At 36.8% G+C, this 11,584-nt stretch overlaps 1 protein-coding gene across 6 annotated transcripts in view; it reads left to right on the forward strand.

Moving 5' to 3' along the window:
• The first annotated feature begins 4,713 nt into the window (after nucleotides 1-4,713).
• Nucleotides 4,714-11,584, forward strand: part of PRKCI (protein kinase C iota) — a 69,939-nt gene continuing 63,068 nt past the window's right edge. The window contains exon 1 of one of the 6 annotated variants that reach the window (XM_011380309.2): nucleotides 4,714-5,069. In XM_011380309.2, the coding sequence (XP_011378611.1) occupies nucleotides 4,969-5,069 (101 nt within the window). In that variant the 5' untranslated portion in view covers nucleotides 4,714-4,968. The remainder of the gene's footprint in view (nucleotides 5,070-11,584) is intronic. The other 5 variants (XR_002777687.1, XR_002777691.1, XR_002777689.1 and 2 more) reach the window with 5 other exon arrangements.

Raw genomic sequence — 11,584 nt, forward strand, 5'->3', positions numbered from 1 at the left:
CCACCAAAACACTATTAAAACTAATTAATGATTCAGCAAGCTTGTAAGATACAAGATATACGCAAAATTAATTGTATTTCTATACACTAGCAATGAATAATTAAAAATGAAGTTAAGAAGGGAATGTAAATTGGTGCAGCCACTATAGAAAACAGTATGGAGGTCCTCAAAAAATCAAAAATAAAACTATCATATGATTTAGCCATCCCACTTCTGGGTATTTATCCAAAGAAAACATGAACACTCACTCAAAAAGATATCTGCACCCCCATGTTCATTTTAGCATTATTTATAACAGCCAAGACATGGAAACAACTTGAATATCCATCAATGGATGAATGGATTAGAAAAAAATGTGATACACACACACACACCCCAAAACCTTATTCATCCATAAAAAAGAAAAATATCCTGCCATTTGTGACAATGTGAATGGGTCTTGAGGGTTTTATACTAAGTGAATACCAAAAGACAAATACTGTATGATCGCATTTATATATGAAATCTAAAATTTAAAAAAATAAAAATAAAACCTGAACTTATAGATACAGAGAGCAGATTGGTTGTTGCCAGAGGTAACAGGAAGGGGAAGGGAAGAAATGAGTGAAGGTGGTCAAAAGGTATAAACATCCAAATATAAAATAAACAACTCCTGGAGATGTAAGGTATAGCATGGTGATTATAGTTGATACTGTATTATACATTTAAAAGTGGTTAAGAAAATAAATCTTAAAGTGCTCATTTCAAGAAAAAAACCTGTAACTATGTGGTGATGGATGTTAACTAGACTTATTGTGATCATTTTGCAAAATTTACATATATGGAATCATTTTGTATACCTGAAACTAATATAAAATGATATGTCTTTTATATCTCAATTAAAAGAAAAAAAGAAAGGAAGGAGGGAAGGAAGGAAGGAAGGAAGGAACGAAGGAACGAAGGAAGGAACGAAGGAAGGAACGAAGGAAGGAATGAAGGAAGGAAGGAAGAAAAAGAAAAAAGAAAAGAAGGAAGGAAGGAAGGAAGGAAAGATTCTGATGCTCAAGATGCCACCCTGAGGTTCTGTTTCAATTGGTCTGGGATGCCCCCCATACCACCATCAAAATAGTTTGTAAAAGCTCCTCAGGTGATTGACGTGTGTAGCCAGAGCTAAAAGCCACTGGTGTCAGAACCATTTTCTGTACTTCTAGGCTAAATCAAATTCTAAAACCTCACGAATTAACACACTTTCAAGTAATTATTTCTCAAACAGTTCAGGATTCCAGGCATATAAAATGCTCACTTAGAATGCTAGAATAAAAAGAGAAAAAAAAAATGAAATTAAGAAAACTCATTTATAATAGCATCAAAAAAATAAAATACTTAGAAATAAATTTAACAAAAGAATGCAAAACTTATACTATGGAAACTATGAAGCATTGTTGAAAAAATTAAAGATCTAAATAAATAGAAAAGACATTGTGTGTTCATGATTAGAAGGCTATGTATACTATTGATATGACCATATTCCACACACTGCTCTATAGATTCAACAATATCCCTATCAAAATCCCAATTGGCTATTTTGAGGAAATGACAAATTGATCCTAAAATTTATATGGAAATATAAAGAACCCAGAACAGTTAAAACAATGTTGAAAAAAGCAAAGCTGTAAGACTCATATTTTCCTGTTTTAAGAGTTACTACAAAACTACAATAATGAAAACTGTGATTTTTGCATAAGGATAGATATATACAGATCAATGGAATAGAATCAGGAGCTCAATTTTGGTCGATTGATTTTTGACAAGGGTGCGAGACAATTACATGGGGCAAGAATAGGCTTTTCAACAAACGATGCTGGGACAACTAAATATCCATATGCAAAGAAATAAATTTGGATCACTTACTTATATTACACACAGAAATTAACTCAGTTTGGATCATAGACCTAAACATAAGAGTTTAGACTATAAAACTGTTAGAAAAAAATAGTTGTAAATCTTCATGACCTTGGGTTAGGCAAAGCCTTCTTGGACATGACACTGAAAGCATAAGCAACAACAACAAAATAGATACATTTGACTTCATCAAAATCAAAAACTTTTGTGCTGCAAATACCACCAAGAAACAAAACAAAAACAAAAACAAAAACAACAACGATGCACAGAATAGGAGAAAATATTTGCAATCATCTAATAAGGGATTTTTCCCCCCAGAATATATAAAGAACTCTTACAACTCAATAAAAAGAGACAGATCACCCAATTTCAAAATGGCCAAAGGATTTAAATAGACATTTCTCCAAAGGAAATACACAAATGGACAATAAAAACATGAAAAGATGATCAACATCATTAGTCAATAGGTAAATGTGAATCAAAACCATAATAAGCTACTACTGTCACAACCACTAAGATGATTGTAACAAAGAATACAGTCAATAATAAGTGCTAGCAAGGATGTAAAGAAATTGGAACCCTCACACAAGGCTAGTCCAAATGTAAAATGGTATCGCCATTTTGGAAAAGAGTTTGGCATTACCTTAAGATGTTAAACATAGAGTCATTATATGACCCAGCAATTCTTCTCTTAGGTATATACCCAATAGAATTAAAAACATATCTCACACAAAAACTTATACATGAATGTTCATAGCATCATTAATGTGAAACCTATACAGTAAAACATTATTCAGCACATATGGGAATGCAGAACTGATAGGCTATGACATGGATGAACTTTGAAAACATTAAGCTCAATATAAGGAGCCAGATATAAAAAGCCATATGTATGATTTCATTTATATGAAATGTCCAGAATAGGAAAATCCCTAGAGACAGAAAATACACTAGTGGTTGCCAGAGGCTAAGAATGGGGAGTTACTGCTAATGCATGTGCAGTTTCTTTTTGGAGGAATAAAATTGTTCTGGTATTAGACAGTTGTCATGATTGCATAACTTTGTGAATGTACTAAAAACTACTGAATTGTACACTTTCAATGAATGAATTACATGGTATGTGAATTATATCTCAATAACGCTGTTAAAAAATTAAGGCCATGCTTTCTGATAATCACAACTAAAAGCTTTCATCATTCAGAAAAGGAAAACTTATTTATATGATGGGATTGATGTAAATTATCAATATTTATAGATTCTTCTTGATGACGAAGTAAGCAATAAACCTCTTCTGAGAAAATGGTTACCTTCAAGCATGCTGAGGCCAATGATAAAGGATTTTTCAAACTGCTAAGGAATAAGAACCCAAAATAAAAAGGTTTTCATGCCTTACCTTTCTAAAGTCTCACTTCCCATATAGCATAAATCTCCTTTTCTATAGCATTATATAATCTTTCAAATTCGTCACAAGTATACCAAATTTTCCATTAATGCGATTAAATTTTCATAATCTCACTTTACAAATAGTTTATATTCCATAGCTAACTGATTCATATTTAACATGCTGATGCAGGTCCCCAATTGCCAAAAATCCGGATACCAAGTATTTCAATGGGATTTTTATTAAGAGCATATAATCCAAGTTTGTAGCAGTTGAAGAACATCATACTAGGCTGTGTTATAAATAACTCTGATGAGTCGATCTCTCAGCCCTATTTTATCATAGTAAAAAGAAGTTATTTCTATGATTAATCTAACCCGTTTAGCATGGGTTGGTACCATGGCTGATGAAGGGACTGGATTTGTGCTACCTCTAATTGCAGTATGTGACAGAGCCAGGACCAGTGGAACGTCAGGGCCTATGCTACAAGGACGGATTCTTTAAACCCATGGTTAGCCAGTGTTAACAGAAAAAAAAAAAAAAAAATGCTGATTGATGGATTGGATAAATATTCACCGTGCACCTGATCCATGCAATGGCGATAAACTAGGGCGTAGATATGGGGGCCACAAAAGAAGAAAAGTCAGTCTTCCATCGTATCTTCTAGTTGAGTTTCCTCCTTTATTACATTCATTATTATATGTTCTATAAAATAGGCTGTGCTAAGCAGGTAACTGAATTCTTGTTCCGTATAATTGAGATGATTGATGCAATTGGAAGGGAAAATTTATCAGAGAACAAAGTCTAGATCGTGACGAAGCCCAGTGACCTGAGATACTGAAGCTGGATTCAGGATTTCCACGCGGACGGCTCCAGGTACCGTATAATTGAGATGATTGATGCAATTGGAAGGGAAAATTTATCAGAGAACAAAGTCTAGATCGTGACGAAGCCCAGTGACCTGAGATACAGAAGCTGGATTCAGGATTTCCACGCGGACGGCTCCAGGGGAGCGTGCAGGAGACAGATTGTCAGCGAGAGGGCGGGGCGCTCTACACGTAAGGAACCTCAAGTCCCAGAATGCCCCAGGGACTCCAAATCCCAGAAACCTGCACTACAAAACTACCCGAATCCCAAATCGCAGACCGCGGACGCGACCAAGTTAAGAAACTGGGTGAGATGCCGCAGCACTTGTCCCCTACCATTTTCCCTATAGGGAGAGGGCTATTTTACAGAACTATAGTTACACGAACCTTCGCATTCTCTCAATCACAGCTTCCATGACAAGCCCTCTGCAAGCGTATTTGTTGTGATGATCAGCGTCTTCCATTCACTCTCCCCCTTTTTCTTGCCCTCTGTAAGAATGGTGCAGCCGGGCATTAGGGCTTGAGTTGGATCAGTGGTTGTGTCCCCCCTCCCCCGGAATGTGGGCCTTTGGAGCCAACGAGGTGGGAGGAACCCAGGCAGGGAGGCGTGCTGGGCCCAGGCGGCGGTAGAGGCGGCGGCGGCTGTGGGTGGTGGGAGGAGTCGTGCGGTTCCGGCTGCCGGGGCGAGGCGACCCTTAGGTCCGCGCCGCGAGCGGGGAGAACAGGTAGGGGAGCGGACATCCGCAGCTCCGGGAGAGGCTCGGGCAGCCGAATCCCGCACCGCGCCCGGCGCGCCCCCGGCACCCGCGGCCTCTGGCGTTGAGGCGGGGGAGTAAGGAGATGCCGACCCAGAGGGACAGCACTACCATGTCTCACCCGATCGCAGGCGGCGGCAGCGGGGACCATTCGCACCAGGTCCGGGTGAAAGCTTACTACCGCGGGTGAGTGTCCTGGAATAGAGGGGTAGGAGGAAAGGGAAGGGAAAAGACCAGCTCGTTTGGGGCTGGAGGAGGAGAGGGTGAGAGGCTAGAGATGTTGTGGTAAGTTGGTCTGGGAGGGAGACCCTGAGGACTCGGGATGGAGACCGAGGGGTCGGGGGAGGAGCATGGAGCGCTCCCAGGGTGTGCAGAACTCCCGGGGGTAGCGCGGCTGAGGGTCCAGAGTAGGGTCCGAGAGAGGAGCTTTAGAATAGAGTAGATCCACCTGGTGGGTTCGAGATACTCTCCTACTAAGAAATTTACAAGGGTTTACGTCATTAAGTCTAGATATATTTGGAGTTCAGAGTTGATTTCAAGTGATGCCTCAGTTAACTAAGTTTGCTATGGGTTTAAAAGACAGGACTGCTTCAGTTTGCTGGCCTTTTTGATTTCCAGCAGGCCTAAAGCCTCTGGTTCTCCAAGTCAGGTTTATTTTCATCGCCTACGAGTTAACGAAGTGCATCTCAACATGGTCAGGCTGCCAGTAAATTAGACAGTTATTATTTAAGAGTAAAGTTGGTGCGTTTTCAGGATGTGCATTAGATACTTAGTCTCGCCAAGATTAGGTTGTGCATGTGCAAATTAAAATATTGCGAACGCTTCTTTCTCATTGTTGCTTCAAGGATTGTCCGATAGGGTGAGGTATTGCAAGGTGAGAAGAGGACGAGCCTAGGCACAGCTTGAAAATCTGTGATTCTTACTCGTATTATTACCTAAGTTATAACTCCTTTGATTACCGGAAATAATCCAGTTCTGAGATCGTTGTATTAAATCATATTCTGTAATCAGTGATCTGAAGTGTCCACCTTCCCTTGAATTAAGTTGTGGTTTGAAATTTCTTTGAGATAATTATGTTAGGCACATTAGAAAGCTGAAATGTTATTATGAGCATAAAGGTTTGAAACTAAGGGTTAACAGAAAACCCAGCCGTTTGGCTTGTCCTACGGCTTGTCCAAGCAGAAGTAAATTGCTGTTAAAAAAAAAAAAAACCTCAAGCACTAGGAGGTTGAAACTGCAATGCATACTTTAACATTCCTGAGAGGATCAGTGAAGATAGCAAACTTTAAAAATGCCTTTCGTTTTGATTTCAAAGAAAATATAAGCCCCTTAATGTCTTATTGATCTGATGTAAGGACATGCTAGTTCAGTTTGTGTGCTGCCATGAAGCCCCTGACCTCTGTGTATTATTAGCATGACTGTATTCAGGAATAGTTTACAGGAGTTATTTTGGACAGTATCAGTGTTTTTGCTTAAATTTATCAAGGAGGTCTTAGTTTTAAAACTGTATCAAGAAGTGTGTGTAGGTTTCCTGAAAGTTTGTAGTTGTCACAGAGCTGTTTTGACTTGAGAATGGTCAGCTATGAACGTTGCACTGTGGGAAAAAAGCTTTGCTCCCTTTACCTTACTTTTAATTTGATAGATGAGATATTTCACTTTAGAATGTGTTCCATCTTATAATGTCAACAGTCCATGAGTTGACAGAGATTGAAAAACAATACGTATTTTTTTTAAGGTGTCCATTATTGACAGTTTAAAAACTAGATTTAAAAAATGCATATACACTCATGGTAAGAAAGTACAAATTGTATAGAGTTATAAAATAAAAAGTTTCCCCAGCTCATCCTCCCAACCTCCAGAGGTAACTACTGTTTACAGTTTATTTTTGGTTCTCCTGGAAGTTGCCTTTTTTGCTTTAAAAGTTATACTTCCGTTTTGTGATTTATCAGCTTTAGATAGTATCTATTGATACTCTAAGATGAGAAATTGGGTGCACACTACCTTTTTTTCTTTTCCTGGTGCCTCTCGATTTTTGATAAACTGTTATTTTTGGTTCAACAGTTTACTTTTGTAACTTTAAATAATATACATTCTATTTTTAATTGTGAGGCACTCATCATAAATTCTTGACTTATTAAATTTAGATAGTTTCCAATGATTCCAACTATGAAAGACGAAGAATCTAGCGCTTCTTTCTTTTTTCCCCATTTTTATTAGTTTGACAAATGTAAATAGGCCTAATTGGTAAATTTAAATCATTGTGAGTTTCTCCTTTGCAAAGAGATCAAAGTTGCTATATTTTAGAAATGATTTATCATATATCTTAGTTTATTGCTCCAATTATTGAAAAAAAGAGACAGAATAAGGATATATAACCTGTTTAGTGCTTGACTAAAAGTTCTCCCAAGACATTCAAGTTAACATTTTCTAGCACCTATGAATTTTTGCTAAGGAATGAAACAACCCTTTGCTCTTTAGTGCTTTTAATTTAATATAAGCTTTCTAATAGTGCTTTCATTACAAGACTCATTTAAAGACAACATCGGTACTCTAAATTGTACCAGTTTCTGTCTTCTGAAATGAGATCTGTTAAGATTATATGTTTATTAACAATAGTCTAAACTGATGGTTATGATATCACAGTCAGCTGCTCATTACTACAGATGAAGCTAAAATGAGTCACCAGCGAGGATAGTTAATAAACAGGTCGGCTAACTAGAACACCTACCTGATTTTAAAATAGAAAATCCTTCCTCTATCAAGAAATATAAGGACAATCTGCACTGGGAAAAGTTTTTTTTTTTTTCTTCAGATCTTCTGAATGGCCATTATCAGAGAGTTTTCCCCTATTCCCTTTTAACAATATTTCTTTCCAGTGAATGTTGAACCTTAGAATAGCAGCATCTTTTAGTGAATAAATTGCCCTTTCCTTTCAAAGATGTGTATAGTGTTATAATCATGTTAAATTTGCTTTTAGTGTAAATGTGATGTCTCTCTAGATATAGCAGACATTTAATTAGATTTTTTTTCTAGTTTTGAAGCAGGAGATTAATAGCACTGAGAATTTGGTTTTATTGAAGACCCCCTAAGAGTACCTGTCTCACAGCCTGTACTCCTCTTTGCTCACCACGGTAGCTTGTCAGTGAGTGGCCTTCCTTCTTAAATCATTACCTAGTGGTGTTAGTTTGGAGGAAGAGAAACAGGTTTTGTTGATTAGTGATAGATTGCCATTGTATGTGATTATCCTTTTTTAAAATTATTTGATATTTTGGAATAAAATTTAACAAGAAAATGTGTTGACTACTCTTTTCTTTACATTATAAGTGTATGGGAAACTGCAAAAAGCTTGTAAAAAATGCTTTTTAAACCACTGCTGTTAAGCAGTTATGATAATGCAGAGGATTCTTTGTTTGCACATCTACAAATAAAACAATCGTTAACTTGTACATTTGGAATGTATAGCTGGTTCAGTGAAGAAATGGGCAGGATTTTTTTTTCACTCTTAACAAGTCTTGACAAGACTTGTTTTTAAAAGTATTGCAAAATAATTTTAGTGATATTCTTTAGTAATGGTTCTGAGTAAATAAAAATAATATATTGAATTGAGGTTGGGGAAATGTTAGTTATTGGTCCTGGAGCTCCTGGCGTGGCACCTAACTATAGGGTAACTGATCCATAGTTTCACCAGAGAGAAAGGACATGGTGGCCTGGTGCCAACAATCAAAACCAAAACAACTCTCAGAAATTTGAATTAGATATCATGGAGATAAGTTGCTTGTTAGCAGCGAGGACTGAAGCTGAGAGTTGAGGGAGAGGCTAGTGAGGCTGGGACCAACCATGTGCAAATTGAAGGTCTGAGGAAGCAGAGAAGACAGAAGCAGTGCTCTACAGAAAAATTCTCCCTAGAGGTCCATAATAGCTTTCTAATACAACTCTCAGCCTTCTTTTTAAGATAACTCGAATGTTTGGTTTTTTTTTATGGTTCAAATGAACCTAATTAAAACATGAATTTTTAAAACTCCAGTCTTGCTTAGGATTTCACATTTTACTTAAGTGTGTTTAAATCCAGTTTAATAAATGTTGTTGAACACCTACTGTAAACCAGGCACCCAGTACTAGGTGGGCACAGAGGATGTAGAGGTGGATAATACAAGGCTCTGCCCTCATGGAACTAAGAGACCTGTAGGAGAAAAGACATAGAAGAGTTAATAGGTGTGCGTGCGTGCATGTGCTTGTGTGTGTGTTTGTGTAAGATACTTGCAGGATGGATATTGAGGAGGAGTTTGAGGTGAGGGAAGCCTTCCTAGAGGATAAAATATTGGAGGCTTTTAAAAGATAAATAGGTTTGCCCTGTGGATGGTGATGTTGGGTGGGGCACTGTCATTCCGGGCATTGCACAACTGCATGATATGTTTGAGGAATTAAGATCATTTTAGTTGGTAGTCCCATATGCATGCCTTATTAGGACACAAAGTGTGAAGCGGAAACTGATGAGAAGGCTAGTATGAAGGTTCGCAGGCACTAATTTGTGAAGCCTCTTGAATATCCTATACTTTGTGCTTCAGACTTTTTCTCAATGCTGAAGGTTTTAAGAAAGAGAGATGCATAATTAGATTTTCATTGTAGGATGAACACTCTTGGAACCAGTATGGGAGATAAATTGGCAATGGATAAGACTAATTTGGAAGCTTTGGAAGTAGTCCAGGTGAGAGTTTCTGAGGGGATGGAAAAGAGGATATGGATTCAGTGGCGATTTTAGGTGGTAAAATCAATATGGATTAGAGACTGATTGCTTATAGGAAAGGGGGTGGGTTCTGACAACTCGTAGTTTCTTATTTGAGAGAGGCTAGGGACTGTAGAAGGAAGGTATTTGTGGAATGGGCAATTCTGAATTTTGAGCTCAAGGTGCTTTGGGAGCATCCAGGTGGAAATGTCCAGAATTAATTGAACAGTCATTGTGTTCTGGCTCTATGTCCCAAGCACTGTGCATGACGGCTAACCTGTACAGGCATGTGAATGATAGAAACCAAAATGCCACTAGTGGCCTAATATAGATCACAAAGGCAAGGCACTAAAACATTTTAAATACAGAAATATATAAAGTAGAAGGTTCCCCCTGTCGCCTCCACTTCCTAGGGGGTAGCCACTGTTAATAGTTTGGGATATACATCATATCTATAAGGATAGATATGTATACACATAGACACACCCATTTATTTTTCCAATAAACAGGTTCATACACAAGTTTCTGCAACTTGATTTTTTTCATTCATGGTCATCTTTCCATGTCAGGATAGATGATAGATAGAGATAGAGCAATCTGCCTTTTTCTTTATAATTGTTACATAGTATACTACAGTATCCTTACAGGATAATTTATTCAATCCTTTTTTCTCATTGATGAATATTTAAAGTTGCTTTCATTAAATCACTATTTCAAATCACACTGAAGGAACTTTCTTGTTTTTAACATACATTTTTGCAAACATGGTCAAAGATATGCCTGTTTTAAAACTTGGCAATTGTCCTCCAAAAACTTAAGAATTTACATTCCCAACAACTGTATGGATGAAGCATTTCCTTTTGCTCTCATTTCATGTTATCGGTTTTTTAAATTTTGCCAGTAAGATTGGCAAAAATACTAACTCTTTTTACAAGTATCTTTTTATATATTATTGATCATTTGTATTTTTTCTGTGGGTTGTCTTTTTATGTCTGTTGCCCATTTTTTCTCTTGGATTTTTTTTTTTTTTATTAATTTCTTTGAAGGGACATTGACATTTTGCTTGTTAAAAAAGTTGCCAGCAGTTCTCTAACCTGTTGCTTGTCTGGAGTTGCTCATTTTTATTAATCAAATCTGTCCTTTTCTTTATGGCTTCTGGGTTTGCTTTCTTTGGTAGATGTGTTTCTCATCTAAAACTATTCTATTTTTTCTTCTATTAATTATGCAGTTTTTAAAGTGATCCTCTTTTCAATAAATCTGGTATTTGGAGATTTAGTTATTTGTGGTGTACTGATACAACTTAATTTTTTTGAAAATGTACTTGACTAATACTAATATTGAGTAGGTTGCTCTGGCAGTTTAAGTTGAACTGGCCACATTGTTCTGATAATTTCTCAGTTAATTGTCTTATAGGTAGATGATGTCATCTGTAGATAAAGATTTTGCCTCTTCTTTTCTATATAGCTCATTCATTTTTCTTAACCATTTGGCTAGGTTTTCCAGACAGTGTTGAATTTTAGCAGTGATCGATTATTTAATGAAATATCAATAGTTAGAAAAATTTGATAAATCATCTTCAAAGATATCCAGTCTCCTTTCTTCCTTTGAAGTACGTTAAAAATCATAGAAACTTTTTTTTTCCCCCTTAGAATCTTGTAATGTACCCACATGTTCCAAGAACTGTGATAAGTGTTTGGCATTTGTTTTTATTTAATCTTCACAAAAATATTCAAAGGTAGACATCATTATCTCTATTTTATGGATGATAACATTGAGCCTTAGTAAGCCACAATACAAAGCTGAGTCCTACCCTTTAGGGAATTTTCTGTTTTCCTTTTTACTATATCAAAGAGGCTTTTTAAAATTACTTTTTTGTGTTATTGTCATAGTCATATTTCAGTTATTCTTTTTGAGTCACCTTTCTATCTCCTTGATTATTAAGAAATAGAAGTTTCTTTATGACTTCTGTAATTAACAG

This window comes from Pteropus vampyrus, unplaced genomic scaffold, assembly GCF_000151845.1.
Source record: "Pteropus vampyrus isolate Shadow unplaced genomic scaffold, Pvam_2.0 Scaffold12, whole genome shotgun sequence".
NCBI classification, from domain to species: domain Eukaryota; kingdom Metazoa; phylum Chordata; class Mammalia; order Chiroptera; family Pteropodidae; genus Pteropus; species Pteropus vampyrus.